We start from the raw sequence: 20,024 nt of genomic DNA on the forward strand, positions 1-20,024 counted from the left end.
GGCATCTGAGTAGTTTAGTGTTTGAGCATTTAGAAAACAAACCTACAGAATGAGATCCTAGAAGCCAGAGTCTTGGACTTTCTGTTGGTAGACAGCCATTGTTGGATTACTTAACATGGAGTTCCTCTCTCTCTCTCTCTCTCTCTCTCTCTCTCTCTCTCTCTCTCTCTCTCTCTCTCTCTTTCTTTCTTTCTTTTTTCGGAGCTGGGGACCGAACCCAGGGCCTTGCGCTTGCTAGGCAAGCGCTCTACCACTGAGCTAAATCCCCAAACCCCCTATCTCTCTTGATGCTGCTTCTTCAGCTTTGTGAGGGACTTGTGAGGGACAGGGAATTGGGTAAGAGCTACTCAAACCCCCTTTATTTACAGACAGACAGACAGATATTCATCCTATCGATTCTGCTCCTGACTGATACACTGGTAATGAATGTAGGCTGCCAATCATTTTTTGAGATAAAGTGTCATGCATCCAAGGCTGTGTTTGAATTTCAGCCTAAAACTTAGCTTGGAAACAGACGTCTCTCCTGCCTGACTGGTTCATGACTGCCCCAAAAGGAGTCCAAACCCTCAATATGGAGAAAGAAGCAAAGGCTTATGGGCCCACTGTGGGTTGAAGTGATTCAAGAGAGAGTGCACCGAGCATATGACAACACGAGCATCTGAAAGCTTTAGTGAGGACAGGCAGATCTTGGTCCAGCATGCTAAGCGTACAGCCCACAGAGCCAGCAGGAGTGGTGATGTTATGCTTTCCTCTCACTAGAGCTTAATACAAACTCCTCTGCCCCAAAGGGTATCAGGAGAGAAGATGTAGGAGAGCGACCAAGTCAGGCAATAAAAGGCGGTGAGCGGGAACGGAGAAAAAAACAGCAGGATAACACCTGGAGAGAGAAAAGCAGACACTCAGTTTCATCAAGCGCCTCACATGCTCCCACCCAACCCCCTGTCCCTCACAGAGCTGAAGAAACAGCAACAGGAGAGGCAGGAACCCCATGTGTGAGTTCAGTTTACTAAGAATATGGAAGCCCCTAATTGGAAGCTAATGCAATCTCAGGTCCATTCTGCTGATCTCAGACCAGAAGCCAAGTTCTGGCCAAAACTGATTTCAAGTTGATCAGAGCCTTTTCAATGGAAAAAAATCCTAATTGTTTGGAGTTTAACATGCAGTGTTAAATGCCTGAGACCGCTTACAGGGTGGCCTCAGCTGTCACACCAGTCACTTTGAGTGATCAGAGAGGCTTGCTGGGCCCAGACTGTGCAAGGACATGGTCTGTGCCGAACACCCACTTTGATTCTAGAGTCTGAATTTGGTCCCTGCTAGGCAGAGGGTGAGTCTCTGGTGACCTTTCCTAGAAGACAAAGCTTCATGTGAGTGACCACAGGTCAGGGCTTTAGGAACTGAGTATAACTCTCTGGTGCCACCTAGCGTGGACTCTAAGGAGCTAGCATCTCCCTTCTGTGGTCACATCCCACGCCCCCTCTGCTGATTCTGAACCACATCCTTTGTTGGTTGGCTTTGTCTGTTTGGTTTGGTTTTATTGTTATTGTTGTTTTAGTTTTTCGAGATAGTTTCTCTGTTATAGCCCTGGCTGTCCTGGAACTGGCTCTGCAGACCAGGCTAGCCTAAAAGTCAAAGATCCACCTGCCTCTGCCTCCTAAGTGCTGGGATTAAAAGGGTGTGTCACCACATGGGGCCACATCCTTGTGTTCTAACCAGTCTTAGCCATGAGTACCACAACATGCCAAGTCCTGAGGCCCCTCCAAGCAAGTCGCTGAACCTGATGTATTCTCAGGTACTCCCGGGACAATCCGAATTTCAGATGAAGAACTATGAGGCATCCGACGCCATTGTGGTACGTCTACTCAGCACTGGACTCTGCTTTTCACGTACACTCCGTCTTACTCCTGCGACTTAGCATTACATCTACCATTCTCATGGGAGACAGGGGAAGTAACCTGCACAAAGACCTGATTCAAGTCTAAGCCTGCCTGGCCTTTAAAAACTAGACATGCTGACACAGAGCATCCATAGTCTCATTACAGGATCGGAAGTAGCCCGAGCTGGCCTAGAACTTGCCTATGTAGCTGAGGACGACTTTGGACTTCTGATCCTTCGGCCTCCACCTCCCGAGTGCTTAGATTACAGGTATGCACCACCACAGCCAGTGTATGTAGTCCTGGAGATCAAACCCCAGGAAGCCAGGCCTACTACGAGGGTACTCTACCAACGGGGCTGCATCCCCAAGCTGACCACTATGTATTCTGTAAGATCCCATTAGATTATGACAGGTGACCTAACAAAAGATCACTTCTGGGAAAAGGAGTCAGTTAAGGAGTATGCTAAAGTTTTGGAAAACTGCAATTGGAGAATAGTCATTGATCTGCTAAGGCGAGAAGGCAACATTTTTTTTTTTTTTTTGGTTCTTTTTTTCGGAGCTGGGGACCGAACCCAGGGCCTTGCGCTTCCTAGGTAAGCGCTCTACCACTGAGCTAAATCCCCAGCCCCGAGAAGGCAACATTTAAAGCCATTCTTGTCCTTAAAAAAAAAAAAAAAAAAAAGATGGCATTTACTCTCCCAAACTGGCCAGCTTCTCAGAGTCTTCAGTCTAAGGTGGCTCACTGTTCCCAGGCAAGCAGAGTATTAGCATCATCCACTGAGAAATGTGCACAGTACTGGCATTACCTGGTGTCAGAATCTGTGAGAGGCTGTTTCCACCTTAACTCAGAGCAAAGAAGCCCAGGAGTCTCACGCCAGCTGTGTGGTTTATTTTGAGCAGAGGGGATCAACTCTAGGAGCAACCTCTGAGGAAAACACTGAGCAAGGAGAGGGGAGGTGGAAAAGGTGGAGCCAGGGGCTGTCACTCACAGTCTAGGACCCTACCAGAGAGTCACCTGCCTCGTTGCCTCATTCAGTCTCAGTGAGCCTACAAGCTAGGGACTTAGGGATTTGTTATAGACAAAGGAGACTGAATTAAAATGGTGAAGTATTAACCCAAATTTATACACAACCACATGAAGTCAGAGCCTCAACTGAGGTCCATTCAGCTACAAACCCAGACTCTCCTCACCATTCTGCCTCTGCCATTTGGGCACAAGGGAGCCAGCTCCCAGAACTTGGACAAGGAGGTTGTACTAATGCCACATAAGATACAAGTCTGGGGGCTGGGGATTTAACTCAGTGGTAGAGCGCTTGCCTAGGAAGCACAAGGCCCTGGGTTCGGTCCCCAGCTCCAAAAAAAAAGAACCAAAAAAAAAAAAAAAAAAAAAAAGATACAAGTCTGAAGGAAACAGACTGTAGCAACCCAGAGTGGATCACAGCGAAGGGACAATAGAAGGACCTTCAACTCTCAGGGATGCTTGTCTTGTTCACAAGCACACATTATAAAAGAAAAACTAATGGTCCTTGAAGGAAATCCTAACTCAGGGCAGCTCTGTGAGCATCTTCTGAGGCTGGAGCCTATACTCTGCTGTCTACACGTGACTTCCTCTCCTCCAGTATCAACTCTTGTTCCAACACTTCTCAAGCCCAGTTGCTTCTCTGCATCCACCATGCCACCACCTGCCATCTGAACACCGGTCCACTACAGTCCAAGCGGTCCAGCTGCTCTGACCACATCACTTGCTGTCTGGGTTCCACCCAAGGTGTCTCATTTGCCTTTAGGATCAAATCTCAAACCCCACCCACTCTGCCCACTTTACTAGCTTAAGCCTTTGTTACTGGCTTTCCACACAAGTACCAGCCACACTGTCCCACTAAGGCTTCAAGGACCATCTTGGCATTCAGTCACTACCAGGCCCCCTTCCTGCCCATCCTTCAGATATCACTTAAACACCCTTCCATAACGAGCCACCCTCTGAGAGCACCCTGTACTTTCCCAGGGCATCAAAACCAATCCCAGTCTGTAGTTACTTACTTCACTTAATTTTGAGACAGAGTTTCACACTAGAGCTCAAGCTGGCCTGGAACTCACTATATCTCAAACTTACAATGATTCTCCAGCCTCAGCATCCTGATAACTGGAATTACAAACACAACCACTATACCCAGCTTTGTTTGTTTCCAATTCTTGTCATTTTTATTTGTGAACTTGTTTTGGTTTTCTCCCTATCTGAGACAAGGACTATGCCTGGTTCACCAGACTGATTCCCACATAGGCACAGGCTCCCTAAATTCTACTGAACTCATTGACTTAGGTAGACATTACTGAGCACAGCCTAATTCTATGCACTGGGAATCAGAGCATGAGGATGAACACATTTAGTATTTTCAGACATTAAAAACTAGTAAACTTTTGGGTATTTGATTTTGGAAAATGGCTAACGAAATTCGGTGGTAAAGGTGCTCAAGAGCCAAGTGCACGGGCAGTGCTGTGGTGAGACACGGCGGGACCACAGAGATGGTGGCCAGTATTTGAACTCACCTCCTATATAAACAATTTTTTTCCAGTTGTCCGAATCTAGGATTTCATCATGTGGGTAGCAACTCTGGTCGATCATGAAGAGAATCATGAGTGAAGCCATGCAGCAAAGAATGAATGTATTGCCTTTAGTTAGAAGGCAGGTGGAGGCCAAAACACAGGAAGCATAGGGGCAGGGTAAGCCCTTGTATCCAGAGGAACCTCCTCCTAGGGAAAAGACCACAGGATCAGCTGCTTCCTGGCTCTAAGGGCACCTATTACTTTGGGTCTCCTCTCCATGAACTGCCATATCCCCTAAGCCCAGGAGTGTGGAGGTAGGTCATTTGGTCATCCACAAGCAGATGCCATAGAGGTTTGTGTTTGTGTTGGTTCCTGAGGGACAGCAGGCACCAAATGCTCTACCAGGTATGCCCACACCTTAAAGGGTCCTTGAAAAGCCACAGAAGGCAGCTGCCCTCGCTTTAGCATGGCTTCTCTTATTTGGGGACCTGGTGTGAAGCTATGCTCCGTCACAGATAAGACCAGAGAAACACAGCTGCTAAGAGGCAGAGATCCATGTCTCCCAGACCAGTGCTTTGCCAACACAGCCCTGAATCCCCAGCAGACTCCAAGAGCGAGGAGTGCACAAGTGACCTCTGGCTTCTCCTGCCCCTTGACCCCTGCCACAGAACTAAGATAAATTGGATTCCACTCACCAGCTGAATAAAAACACAGGCGGAAAGAAGTGGTTAGCACATAGATGATGGCCAGGAACCCATTCAGAGGCCCATCCACACCAAGGAGCAGCGCTGAGGCAAGGCCAAAGGTGGTGAAGACAGCAAAGTCATTCAGCTCGAGTCCTGCTTCAGGGGACAAGGTTAACTCACAGGTGTGTGTCCTACACCCTAGCCTCTCCTGGAGCAGTGACAGTTCGGAGTGCTGGACTCTCAGAGGACAGCAGCTGCCTCCTTAAGGTAGCTTGGAGGTCAAAGCCTGGGCCTCCCCCAGGCTCTGCCTCTGCTGGTCTTTGTCCCTCAACATAATATAAGGCTTAGCACACGTGTTCACAAGCCTCAGCACCTTTCTCAGGCAAAAACTTTCAAGGTATTTTGAACCAACTGTTTTGCCTGGGGTTGCTTCTCATCTTATTGACCCTTACACCACCCTCTTCACTAAGGGAACTACAGAGGACACTCTTCACTTAGAATGAGGGTGATCCCCAACAAACACTTGGAAAGCAAGAAAGGATAAACAGTAAAGAAATTGCTTGAGTAAGTTGGACTGAGATCTTACCTTATAAAACTCATACGTGTGAGTTTGAAGTGTAAACACAAAAACAAAACCTGCAGCAAACTGGCATAAATCATAAGAAGAGTAAACGGAATTAAAACAGAGGCTAAGATAGGAATGAACACCAGGGCAGGGATGGGACAAAGATGGCGGAGAGCCTGCCCGGGGGATGGATCTAGGCTGTGACAGCAGGACTGTGTCTGCTCTTCCCATGGATGTGTGCACAATTGCGCACGAGTGACTGAGAAAGGCCTGCCTGATGTCAGAGCACGGTGGTAGGCGGAGATGGATGCTCCCCACGGTAAGGGTGAGATTGGACCTGAGGTCTAGACTCACCCTGTTTGTGGCAGATGTTGAAGTGTCTGGTCATCGTCCCTATTGCAATGTCTAACAGGAAGCTGATCAGAAGCATCCAGGAAGCACAGTGTGATTTCCTAGAGGGCAGACCAGCAGGACAGCTTCTTGTAGTGCCCACTGGACAAGTCCCTCACTCAATACCCACTTTCCACAAATCCCTCCACACACACATACACACAAGCACACACAAGAGCATTCCCCACACTCACAGCCCTTGTGGATATTGTGTTTTAAATGTTTAAATGTGGGCTGGAGAGATGGCTCAGCGGTTAAGAGCACTGACTGCTCTTCCAGAGGTCATGAGTTCAAATCCCAGCAACCACATGGTGGCTCACAACCATTTGTAACAAGATCTGATGCCCTCTTCTGGTGTGTCTGAAGACAGTGACAGTGTACTCATCATATATAAAATGAATAAATAAAATCTTTAAAAAAATGTTTAAATGTTTCACACACAACCTCATACATAGCTCTATCCCTCCCAAACTCCCAGCACATGGTGGCTTCCTGACCTCCTCCTCACGGTAATCACCAAGGTCCCTTCCAACCCTTAAGTCCCAGGTGTATTTGATGACATGGGTTCCTTCCTATTCTTCTCTTTTTTCTTTTTTTCAGAGCTGGGGACCGAACTCAGGGCCTTGCGCATGCTAGGCAAGCGCTCTACCACTGAGCTAAATCCCCAACCCCTTTCCTTCCTATTCTTGGTGCAGCCTCTGCCACCGCCTCACTGACTCTTCAGCTAAATCACCAGGTGTCTCTCTAGGTGTTTTTCTCCACTTGTGAAACGAAGGATTTATGCTAAGCAGTTTTCTTTCCTTCTCTTTCCCCTCCTCTCTCCTTTCCTTTCTTTCCTTCTGTGGTGGTTTAGGTGAGAATGGCCCCTGGTTGGTGGGACTGTTTGGGATGGATTAGGAGGCGTGGCTTTGTTGGAGGAGGTGTGTCACAGTGACAGACTGAAAGTTCAGAAGATTCCAGCCACTGCCAGTGTCCCTCTCTCTGCCTCTGGCTGTCTGATCAAGATGTAAGCTCTTAGCTGTCTTTCCCACATGCCTTGCTCTGCCATCATGAACTCAAATCCTATGTAAGCTCAACTAAATGTTTTGTTTTATAAGTTGTTTTGTCAAAGTATTTTATCACAGCAATAGAAAAAGTAATTAAAACATCTGTTCCTTAGAAGCCATCCACCATATTTTTTGAGATGGGGTCTCTCACTAGGACCTGGGACTTACTGGTTTGGTAAGGCTAGCTGGCCAGTGAGCCATAGATTCTCCTGTCACTACCTCTCCAGCACTGGAGTCTGAGTGCACACCACCATGCCTGGTTTTCTTACACACTTCTAAAAACTGAACTCAAGCCATCACACTTGTGCACAAGCACTTCATCAACTGAGCTATCTCCCTAGCCCCTGGTCTTGAACTCTCGATCCTTCTGATTCCACCTCCGTAGTGCTGGGGTTACAAGTTTATGTCACCATACCTGGCTAAATTCTAACTTTCCTATTCTAACCATCTGGTACTTATTTTTTCCAGTGCTGGAAATGTGGGCCTCCCACACTGCGGGCAAGCACTCTCCTATGAGTAACCCCAGGTCAGGGTTTGTACACTCTTTTCACTTCTGAACTTTAGTTTAATTCCGTTTGATCCGACATTACCTTCTCTTTGACTTCTAGTCTTTTATATGTCCAGAAGGCAGTTTGTCTTAATGAATTCTCCAGGACAGCCTGAGAACAGAGTACAGCCTGCTGTTCTTGGATGGAGCGTCTGTGGGTGTCGGTCACACCCAGGCACTGGGTGGCGCTGCACAGCCTGATGTGCGTGCTGCTTTTCTCAGGTGAGTGTTAGGTGAGTGCATCTCCAACATTGCTTAGATCCATCAGTGTCTGCCACAGTGCTCTTGAGTTTGATGTGTGGTAAGGATCTGTCAGTATCTCCCACATTCTCTCAGATTTGATGCTGGCTCTGCTCTAAGTGACTTCCCAGAGTTCCTTTAGTCCCCGCATTCTTCACTGCATCTTGTCCATCATGTGGCCCCAAGTCCCTCTGTGGGCAGCCACACAGTCCACAGCAAACGTGCCCACAGAGGTCCACTGCCAAGTCTGCACTGGATTACAGTGCTGAGATGGCCCAGCAGAAGCAAGGGAGCCTGACCTCAACCACCCCAAAGAGTTTCAGATTTGTTTAGCCCAGACCTGAGTATCAAAAGGGGCCTGAGGCTAAATGAAGGTAACAGAACCTACAGTTGTAACACAAAACTACCCTCTCAGGATTTGCATTCTCCCACTATATTAGATCTAAAATTCCGTGTGCGTGTGTGTGTGTGTGTGTGTGTGTGTGTGTGTGTGTGTGTGTGTGTGTGTGCTTACTGTCCCCACCCTGAGTTGATCCTTTGCCATAGTGGCCAGGTCTCTGGAGACTGCACCTGATTCCTCATGCCATAGGCTCTAGCTTTAGGCTAAGAGCAGGTGGTGGCCCAGACCTACCTGCTGAAGCTGCAGAAGATGGAGAAGAGCCCCAGGATCATGTTGGCCAGGGACAAAGCATTAATAACATCTTTCCAGGAAAATTCAGTCATCTGAGAACTGTTCTGCTCTTGGTTCATGGCGCGATGACCTGCGGCCCAGGAGAGAGGTGCACAGGGTTCTCAAAGCCAAAGGGTCTCCGGAAAGGCTCCCAGAGACCCCATCCAAGAACTCCCCCCCCCGACACTCTGTGTCACCAACTAGATTAAGAGGACAAATTAGCAAGGAGACACTAGGGTTCTTTAAAGCTTTCCCAGGGTTTGGGAAAGCTTAGCAGTGAGTCAGATGAACTTGTGTGGACATCCACTCCCCTTGCCCTGGCCCCACAGGAGCCTTCTGGACACCTCAGAGGTCTCTATCTGAGATGGAACCTTGTCATTGACGAATGGCTGACTGGAGAGAAGCTATACCCACTCCCTCAGAGACCTCAGGGCATACCACAACACCAGTCCCATTTCCAACAGAGAAGGAAATGAACTTCTCAGAATGGACATGGACGCCATTCAGTGGCTCCCCAGCACTTGCCACTGTGCCCTCACCTCTGGTCCGGGCCAGCACAAGACCCCAGCAGGAGGAGAATTGGGGGCTAGGGCTGTGGAGTTCACCAGGACAGCTTTACCAGACAGCCTCTGCATGTTGGGGCAGACCATGTCCAGGCCTTTGACCACCCAGCATGACCCCTCTCGCAGCAGCAGGAAACTAGCCGGCCTATCCACCGTCACAACCAGTCTTGGCTGTTCCTATACTATGTCCAAACAAATGTACCCCTTACACATAAACTGTTAGCATCCTCTCTACTCATCATGTCAGCTGCACACAGTGACTCCGTCCTTGAGCAATATGAGTTAATTCTTGCTCTCATGTCCACTTTCTCTTAAATCCCTCACTCACTTTGAGGCACAGGCCTCCAGACAGCCCCTCTGAACAGTTCCGGGCTCTTATGGCCTTAGCAAGAATTGAGACAAGGCCGGATGTGGCAGTGCACACCTTCAATCCTAGCTCCTGGGAGGCAGAGGCAGGCAGGTCTCTGAGTTCAAGACCAGCCTGGTCTATAGAGTAAGTTCCAGGACAGCCAGAGTTACATATGAAGCCCTGACTCAAAAACAAACAAAACAAAACAAAAATCTTAAAGGATCGAGACAAGCTTTTTGTTTTGTTTCAAGAAACCCTGCCATCAAGTTGTCCAAAGCTAGGAGGGTCTGGACTTGGGTCAGGGACTGGAGGCATCACTGCAGAGCTAGGTGTGCCCATAGGCAGCCTTAGTCACCAAAAGAATCAGTGGCTATGCAACCACAACCATCAGGATTAACACCTAAGACAGGAATAATGTACACCTCAGAAAGCTGAACGGGAAGGGGAGAAGAGCTGACCTACCATCCCACTCCATGAAGCTACACAGCCACCTCTCCTGCCTCAAGACCAACCCCCTGAAGGACAGGATACCTCAGTTCCTGAGCCAGGTACCTGGTCATATGCCAGCCCACGCACTTACCGTCTCCTAAAAGAACAGCATCCCTGGGACTCTGCTTCTCAGGGCAGATCAGCAGATGCCCAGTCTCCCAACAACCAGACATTGCCCCATCTCATCACCTCACAGATGTCTTTGTCTTAATGGTTAATCATCTGCTACACTGTCTCACCGTCTACCCTGTCCACAAACCACTTGGGCACCTGGGATTCCCACTGGCCCTGTGAGCTCAGTCTGGCAAGGGTTCTCATCCCTGCTTATACATCCCAAGGAAAGCAAATAGGACGGAAAGGGGACCACCTTGGAAGATGTCATTCTGAAGTTACAGGAGACTCAGCTCCGCCTTGAGTGTTCATCCCTCTGAACTCTGCCATCTGAACAGGATGATGACCATGCTCTGACTAGTCGAGTTAAGAGAATCCTTATTGTCTTCAAAGGACGTTCAGCCAGTCAGTCTCTCTGTCTAGAACAGTAGTTCTCAACCTGTGGGTTGTGACCCCTTTGGGGTTGAATGACTCTTTCACAGGGGTCACATATCAGATATCCTAAATATCAGATATTTACATTACAATTTATAACAGCAGCAAAATTATAGTTATGAAGTAGCAAGGAAAATAATTTTATGGTTGGGGATCACTGCAAGATGAGGAACTAATTGTATTAAAGGGCAGCAGCACTAGGAAAGTTGAGAGTCACTGGTCTACAGAAATGAGGCACAAGCATGCTTTCACAAGCATTCATCATGGCCCCTTATTTTACAGATGACAGACCAAGGTTTCCAAATGGAAAGGACTTGTCTCAGGAAATGGTGAAGCCAGCACTTGTACTGAGTCTCTTCTTTCCCAGTTAAATACTATTTGCAAAAAAGTGCATACATGGGTCCCAGGAGCAAAAGGATGAGGTTGGGGATAAGAAGAGCTGTTCAAGTCCACAGGAGAGCAACCTCTTCACTTCTAGCTAGCAGCAGGTCTGACGGTTGGTCTTGTGGACACACAGATGACTGTGGATTGATCTCTCAAGGAACAGTCAGGTAGAGGATGCAAGTCAGCATGGGAGAAGAGACATATCTTGTGAGCACAGACGGGTCACCCTGTCTGGGGGAGGCTCTCAGAGGAGGGGTACAGCTGAAGCTGGTCTGTGCCCACCCCTGAAGGAGCAGATCTGGTCATATGCCAGCTTCTTTTTTTTTTTTTTTTTTTTTTTTTTTTGGTTCTTTTTTTCGGAGCTGGGGACCGAACCCAGGGCCTTGCGCTTCCTAGGTAAGCGCTCTACCACTGAGCTAAATCCCCAGCCCCCATATGCCAGCTTCTTGAATTCTTCAGTCTGGAGTCCTGCCCCACAGCAGCCCTGCCTACCTCTCCAGCTCCCATTCTCCAGCCCCACTGAAACCCCTCTCTTGGGTACTTCCTTGGGTCTTTGATTGGTCGTCTTTGACGAGCCTTCTGGTGCCTGCAGAGCTTGTAAGCACTTGTCTCAGAAGGCTTCTTGTGCTCACCGTGTAACACCTGGCATTCTTTACTGACTTTGCCTACCTTGTCTTCTTTTTTTCCTAGAGGGGATGCAACTTGGGTGCAGATTGGAGCCTCTTGTGCCAAGCATGAGGCCTGACAATAAAAGTGTTCAATGTTAATTCATACAGTACACCTCCTAGGCCCTCTTGCTGCACTGACTCTAAAGTACCCAGAATCTAGCCCTCTTCATTGAGGCCTTTGAGAAGCCATTTTAGATGAAACCCCTTCCATGAAGCACCCCAGGCAACTGCTCAACCCTTATCATTTATTCATCTCCTTCTTTCCAGTGCCTCCCTGTGCCGTGCTTTGCATATTTGGGTAAATAGAACAAGACCCATGTGCCGACTTCGGATGATATAGTCTTGATGGAATGTTAGATTCTTGAGGAGACATGCTATGTGCAACTAGGCATGTTCCAGTTGCCCTGGGTATACCAGGAAGCAAAGTCTGGGGCAAGGGCAAGGGCAAGGACAAGGGAGAATTTCACCCATATCATTCTGGTGACATGTACCAGAATGGAAGGTTGGGTGTGATTGCCAAAGAAAATTAAAAATGCAGCAATTCTTGGTTCCCAAAACACAAGTGACTGGAGGTGAAGTTGGGGAAGTCTGAGCTGGGGCCCTCCCAGAAGTGACTGTGGGCCAGCCCCACGTGGGACTGAAATGAATTGGGGAGGAATTGAGGAACGGGAACTGTTGGTGAGAACCCGCCCGGGCGGTACTCCAGAGCTCACATGACTCTGTGTTTCTAGAAAGAGGACTAAGGGATAAGCGTTCCCTCACCAGGCAGCATGAGAGGCTGGTAAGAATGAAGGTGTACTTTCCAGCAATGGTGTCTCTTGTCCTTCCTCATCGCGTACATTGCCATTCTTTCCCGGAGGCCAGAGGCCATCTCCTGCACAGACCTGACCTCTTGAGAACAGGACACAACACTAGTCTCTCGCCAGCCTCCCGCAGGTTGTCCGGGTAACCCGGTTAAACCCAATTTTGTCTGATGACAAGGCACTGGCTGGCCTGATGCGCCTGTCCCTCTTTCTTGCCCCACCTGCTCTATGTCAGTGGGGAAAACTTACCTGGGGATCAAACATTCCTAGATGAGGCCGAGGCTTTCCCGCTGCCTTTTGAGGCAGAGGGTCCAGCCCAGGTGAGGGTGCATCGATGCGGGTCCAGCCTCTTAACCTGGCTCTTAGCTCACAATCCAGAGGACAGGGGAGGGGCTGCAGAGTCCTTGGACAGAGGCACCAGACCCTCAATTTACAGCTCTTGTAGTGGGCGGCACGAGGCGGAGCATGGAAGATTTTAGGGGAGGGGCCTGCTTTCTCCACCCACATGAACCTGGATAGAGCCATCCTGGGCTCATTCTGACTTCTGCTTGGTGCAGACTCCGGCTGTTGAGTGTCTGGGGGTTAGAGATCAGCTGGGAGTGAGGTGAAGACTGTAAAAAGCAGGCTGGGGTCCACAACGTGAAGAGCACCTTAAATGTCAGCTCCAAGTCGGTATGGCCTTTTATAGGCTCGGATTGTTGTACGTAAAAGGTGGTATAAACATATAGTAACATTTCTCAGGAAGATGAGGGTCTGAGGAATTGAGACCCAAACATGAAGACAATGTTTTTAAGTCAGGTTCTTTCAGAAAGTCACTGTAAAAGACGGAAGCTATGTCAGGGAATGGAGAGGTAGCCAGTGTGAGAGGAATTGCAAGAGTAAGGGAGGCCCTAAGCAAGGATGAAAGCTTTCCAGAAGGTTCCAGATGGAGCAGTTGAATGGATAGTGTGCTATAGAAGACCCACTCCCGACCCCCAGACAGAGGTTCTCTGTGTAGCCCTGGCAGTCTTGAAAATTGCTCTGTAGACTAGACTGGCCTCAAACTCTAGAGATCCACCTGTCTCTGTCCCCCAAGTGCTGAGATTAAAGGCGTGGACTACAACATGGGTCAGTAAACCCTTTTTGTTTCATTTTTCTCTTAAGACACTACCCCACACTGTAGACCAGGCTGGCTGAAACTATGTAGCTGAGGCTAGCCTTGAACTCATGTTCAAGTGCTCATAGGCTTGGAAAGAAACAGTGCTGGATAATATTCTAGGTAGGATCCATCCTCAGCTGTCCCACATCCACACCACACTGAGGCTAAATTGAAGTAGCAAGAGTATCCAGGGCCCAGAGAATATGCAATAGAAAGGGTGGAGCTAAGAGGCCATGTGACACCATAATCAGCAAGGGAGAGGGGAATCTAGCATGAGCTCAGAGGCCATCAGATACATACGGCTAGAGGCTGTGCACAGTATCTCCCTGGGCCTTGAAATGGCCTTGCCACTGTATCCAGTCTTGTTCTACTCATGGAAATGGTGGATCAAATAGTTCATTTACTATCAACTCCACCATTAGTCATCAGTGGACCTGGGATGAGGACATGGCTTTATTATATGCACTTTTTCAGTGTATGCAAAGGCCCCTGACTTAACCCCAGCACCTAACATTAAAATAAGAACTTGCAGAGCTCAGACCTGAGAAGAATCTGACACTAAAGTCTGTAGAGATAATCTCTTGTGCAGCGTATGGAAGCCTGGCCTGTCAATAAACAGGCCTATGGACAGTGAGCAGAGGCAGGGTTAGAAGGTGGGTCATCCAGCAAGGACTCTGAAGACAGTCGGGCATGGGAGATTTGCCCCAAACACAGAAGATGGTCATATGAAACTGCAGACCAGGTAACCAGCCACATGGCCGGACTTAGACTAGAATTAAATAAGTTATGAGCTAGTCAGGGAACAAGTAAAAACTTTCAGCCTAGGCATTTATTCATGAAATATTAAGCCCCAGAGTCCTTATTTCTGGGAACAAAGTGAGTGGACAGGTGTCACATGGCCTCTTAGCTCCACCCTTTCTATTGCATATTTCTGGGAACAAAGTGAGTGGACAGGTGGAAAAACATTAAGTCACACGTGGATTTAACAACAGAAGTCGGACCTGGGTGTCTGAAAACTAAAAGAACAAGCTGGGGCCAAGAGTATGCTACAAATGCAGCCAACACCATACCATTGCCCTCTACTGTCTCCATGGAGGGTCACACAGAGCCTTGCGATGTTCTGAAGCAGGTGTTGGGATGGCTACTAGTGTTAAAGGAAACACTCAAGGGTGGGGAAGGAATCAAGGAGGCCCACAGGAAGCTACTGCCTTAGGTAGAGACATAGGTGGCCTGGACCAAGAAAAGGGGGTAGAAGTGATGAGGGGTCATATGGCTGTATGCTGTGTTCTGAGAGCAGGGCCGACTGGCATGGGGAGAGATGGAATAGAGGGTGCGTAGCGTTTCTGAACTAAGTAGCAGTGTGAGGTAGAAGATGGCAAGAACAGAGGATGTGAAACGTTTCAGGGGTAAATTCTGAGTTAGTTCAGACATGTTAAGTTTGTTAATTAATGAGTCAAGTAGAGATGTCAAGTACAGATGCAGAGCAAATGTGCTTTAACTTGAGTGCAGATCAGAGCTAGAAATATGTGTGAGTTGGCAGCTTAGGGATGCTAACGTCCTGGGAGTGGGTTAGGGCACAGGAGGGAGAGAGTACCAGGAGGCAGCCGGCCTGGAGGAGCTCTGGATTCAGAAAGGGTGAAATAGGAGAGATGAGGATAGGACAGCATCCCAGTCAAAATGTGGACAAACATTCTAGTGAGTGATCCATTCAATCAAATCTGCTCATGACCGTAAAGTCCAGTTTCTCCAGGCAATAGTGGTTCCTTCTTCCCAATTCCAGCTCCAGAAACAAACCTTACCTTCTGCACACAAATCTCACGAGGGCTTTCAAGTTGCTTGGGCATAGTACCTGTCTCTGGCCTTGGCTAACTTCCTCTCTATGCCAACCACTGGACACTAAGTGAGCCACTCCCATAGTAGCTCACATTCTCATCCTGCTCTTATTTGTGTGATTTTGGAGGTTGGGTGTGTGTACACCTCAGAAAGGCTGTGCACCTTGTGTTTCTGAAACAGCATCTTTCTTTGGAGCCTGGGGCTCACCAGCTATGCTAGGCTGGCCAGTGAACTCTGCCCTACCAACATGAAGATTGAGCATGAGATTAAAGCATGAAAGACCATGCCCAGGTTTTTAAACGTGGATGCTGAGGATCAAACTCGAGTCTTATCTATGCAGCAAGTATTTTACTCCTATCTCCCCAGCCACCACTACTACTACCACCACCTCTTTTTGAGACACAGTCTCCCTTGCCATCATCCAAGCTGGCATCCAGACTCCTGCCTCAGCTTTCCAGGTACTGGGAGTATAGGAAAGCACTAAAGACATGCACCCATACTAACCGCACTCACTTTATATGTCACCTCTGTAGAACTCTAGAACTAAATGTTAAGACATGACCAAGGTAACATGCCTGTGGTAACACGTGGATGGAGGTAGATCTGTTGTTATGGCTTGCCTCAAAGCAAACACAGCTTTGTTTAAACCTGACCTTACCATTGCTATCTGATTAGCCATGAGCCGTTTTCTGAACTGAAAATGCTCCCACTCAGACCGCACGGGTGATGAGCCACATGAAGATTAAAATCAGATAAAGGGGACATTTGATGGAAAAAAGTTCCCTAGACACACTATCTCTTTACCTGTGATTCCACACCATGCATGTTTGGGGACCAACTACTAACTTGGAAAGGTAAATACAAAAGTCAGGCCTCCTTCTAGATCCCAGGGATAGAGGGGGAGCTCAGTCAGTGGTTACACCAGGGAGCCTGGGCAGAGCCAACAAAGTAGATTTTTGAAGTAAATATAGGTTAAATTAAGTATAAATTATTGTTAGAATATCTATAACATGATATCTAACAATGTCTATATCAGGGCCTCAGACCTCAACATGACCAATTCCATAGTAGAAGTACCATTCAGGCTTTAACTCAACACATGGACAGCAACACCTGACAAAACTAAAACAAGGCCTAATCCAGCCATGTTCTAGCTCTGGGAAAAATCTCTAAATGCACTAACTTTGTTTTCTGGCTTCTACTTCTGGCTAACTGTTCTTGTTAACTGAAATATGTCAAGCTGGGACATGGTTTTGTGCTTAAAAGCTCACCCTGAGAAAGGCTTCGTGCTACACTGGGATCCTCAAGACCTAGTGTAGTCTCCAGCCGGCTAATAAGGACTTTCTGTTGGCTTACACCCATGTCTGAGCAGTCTTCTCTGATGAGTACCCACAACAACGTCTTTTTCTTCCATATTCTGTTGAGTGGTAAACACACTTGAGGCAGACATTGGAGAACCTCCTCAGATTCCTCCTCTGGTTCATCTCCTCACATCCCACTAACAGGGTGGCAGTCTACCAAACTTCAGAATGCTACATGAACATCATCAAGTCGAACGGTACTCACTGTAAGCCCCACCACCATTACACAGCTCTAAGCCCAAACCAAACAATCGGAGCTGGAAAATGACTCAGCAGTTAAGAGGGCCTACTGCTCTTGAGGAGAAGAATCCCACACCTCTGGCTTCTACAGGCACCCACATATAGCCCTCCCCCACAGGAAAACAAAGTGGCAAAGCACTAACTATTAGGACTCAATTGCAGAGATAACACAGATGACGCTGTACCGCTGACACAACCTCGAACCTCACACTTGTGCTGCTAGCTCCGTCCAGAGCCTCGTTGTCTCTTGCTGGTGAGACGTGGCTTCTTGAAAGCCAGTAGTACAGACCTGGGTTTGGCTGCCATCATCCCTTCCAGTGCTCACTTAAGCTGCTGCACTTCCACAGGGGTCAGGTCGCTATCAACGCCCTTCAGGTTATTTCTGTCAACCTCTTCTCATTTCCTCCTCCATCCATCTCTTTAGCTGTTAGAATTTTCTACCCAGAACAGTCTTACCACATTCCTTGTAAAAACCAAGATTACTTTGCTTGAGGAGGATAAGAGCATATCCAATACATTCCACCCAAAAAGAGCCTTCCCTAGCCCCCAAAGACAAGCTTCCTATACACAGAATAGAGCCTTCAAAGTTTCCTCATATTCGTCAATGTCCTGCACATACCTCCACTAAGTCCTTATACCATGTTATAGCTAGCTTCTGACCCTAACACTGTTTGCTTCTCTGAAATAGGGCCCTGCAGTCAAGCTATGGTGGCTCACACCATTAATTCTAGCACTCGGGAGACAGAGGTGAGTAGATCTCTATGAGTTCATAGCCAGCTTGGTCTACAGAGTGAGTTCTAAGACAGCCAGGGATACACAGAGAAACCCTACCTTGAAAAAAAAAAACAAACCAAACCAGACCAAACCAAAAAACTCTGTCCTCCACAAAAAAAGAAACAAGGACCTGTCCTACCCTGAGATTATCCTCTAGAACCTGGAAATGAGAAGACATTTAGTGCTCAGAAAATTGTCGGGGCTGAATTGTGCATCCAGAACCACCAGGCAGTATCTATCAATCAACAGCCTTCTCTCAGCCAGGCAGTCACTATCCAGGAAGGAGCACTGGCACTATCTGGTGGCCAGTGCAAGAAGTACATCTTGTATAGGAAGATTCTCTCCAGGTGCAGCTCTCTGTAGGAAATGTCAAAAGTGGGGGTGATCTACACTTTCAGTGGCTCAGCCTGATGACCGAATGTCACCGGGAGTGAGAAAGACAGGGAACTGGAATGCAGCCAGGTTATTTTGCCAATGTTGAATGTCAAGTCCAGATCTGTGGTATGAACACTATCCAATCACAATCACCTTTGGATACTTTTTACCCAAAATTGGTTACTTCCTGGGTCTCAAATGAGCACTGCAGCAGGTTGCAAGATCTGTGATCTCTGCCTTCTGCTCTCTATGTTCTTGTGAAATTCCTTCCCTTCCAAATGCTGGTTAAAGACTGGTGTCCAAACAGAATCCAGCAAAGGTGATGTGGGTTCTGTGGTGGGACTACATAAGTTAGAACGCCCGATCTGCTAGTGAGCTCATCTTTCCTCTCTGTTAGAGAATGTGCCTATGTTGCTGGGCTCCTGTGGTACCTCTACCATGTTATCAGCAGGTAGCTTAGCCATCTCCAAGGAACCAATATTCCAGCAAAATCAAGTGCTTGGAAGCAGATAGTAAGGCCCTAGCCAAAAACCTGACTGCAACCTTGTGGTGTCAATGAAACCCAGAGGCTGAAGACCCAGTCAAAGTGTGGCCACAAAACCATGAATAGATGAATGTTGCTTTAAGTCGCTAACCCTGTGGCAGTTTGTTTACCTCCTAACAAAGTACCTCTCAAGATCCATCATTATCGCACAGGTCAGAACCTCCTGAAGACATGGGTAATGTCCTGGAGTCAGAATCAACTACCATCCCAGCAAAGCCCATCTTCCAGCTTCCTCACACGAGAAGTTTCTGCATGAGCTGAATGAACTTGTCTCTTGATCTCAGTTCTTGTGCTGGGCATGGATGTTTCTAGCTCACATGGTGCCCTGGTTATTAGGGAGGCCATGAACAGCAGGACACGGTCTATGCCAGTACTGTGGGCTTGTGGACTCCAACCTCAAGTCTTGAGAACACCTTACAGTAACTACACGGCACTGAGGCAGTCTCTCTTAACCAGCTTAGCTGGACAGAAAATGAGGTGAAGTCCAGAAAAGCCCAGTGAGCCACAGACGTTTTAGCTAAGAAAGGCCCTGTGTAGTACTTTCTGCTTGTCTGTGGTACTGGAGGTAGAATAGAGCCTCGTGCGTACCAGGTAAACACTCTGCCATTGAGCTACACTTCCAGCCTATCTAGTTCATGATTTATTCAGGCAGCAATAGAAATGAGCTCCAAACTGAGCTAACTTGTTGGGTGATAGCTCATACCTGTAAGTCCACCACGAGGGAGGTGAGGCAAGACTATCACATCAAGGCCAGCCAGTGCTAGTCAGTTTCAGGCTACCCTGGGCTGTAGAGTCTATAAATAAATAATCCCAGTCAACTTATAACCTGAGGACAGACCAGTCATTTTTTTTTTGTTCTGTGTTCTCACTGCCCCATTCTTCCATAATTTTGAGATTTCTTTTTAAATGTATGTATATGTGTATTTTGGGGGTGCCATTGTGCGTATGGCTAATGGAGTCAGAAGAAGAGTGTGAGATCTTTTGGAGCTGGAGTCACGGGTGGTTGTGAGCTGCCTGACGTGGGTGCTAGGAATGCCACTGAGGTCCTCCAGCAGAGCAGCACCCTGGACGGCTGACCCTCTCTCCAGCCCTTCTACATTGTAGCTTAAAAAATGCCATTTGGCAGTCTTCCACTAGCAGCCTTCAGATAAAGATGTAGAACTCTCAGCTCTGCCTGCATCATATCTGCCTGGACACTGCCATGTTCCCACCTTGACATCTCCCATCAGACAGACTGAACCACTAAATGTGTAAGCCAGCCCCAATTAAATGTCATCCTTTATAAGGAAAAAATGCCATTTGCTGGGTCTGTGCTGTGGTAGTGCTGAGTTCAGTCTGTCCTTAAGAAGGCTTTAGGATGGACACGCAAAGCAGCAGCAGCAGCAGCAGCCTTCTATAG

General features: G+C 47.8%; 1 protein-coding gene across 1 annotated transcript; it reads right to left on the reverse strand.

Moving 5' to 3' along the window:
• Tmem269 (transmembrane protein 269) lies at nucleotides 1-12,724 on the reverse strand. The gene is given in 7 exon segments (NM_001134627.2): nucleotides 1-877; nucleotides 4,418-4,621; nucleotides 5,110-5,253; nucleotides 6,020-6,117; nucleotides 8,520-8,649; nucleotides 11,559-11,630; nucleotides 12,610-12,724. Coding segments are annotated over 6 exon segments (765 nt in total). The 5' UTR covers nucleotides 11,626-11,630; nucleotides 12,610-12,724; the 3' UTR covers nucleotides 1-755.
• Nucleotides 12,725-20,024: the final 7,300 nt, after the last annotated feature.

Source organism: Rattus norvegicus, chromosome 5 (genome assembly GCF_021556685.1).
Source record: "Rattus norvegicus strain SHRSP/BbbUtx chromosome 5, alternate assembly SHRSP_T2T, whole genome shotgun sequence".
Taxonomy (NCBI): domain Eukaryota; kingdom Metazoa; phylum Chordata; class Mammalia; order Rodentia; family Muridae; genus Rattus; species Rattus norvegicus.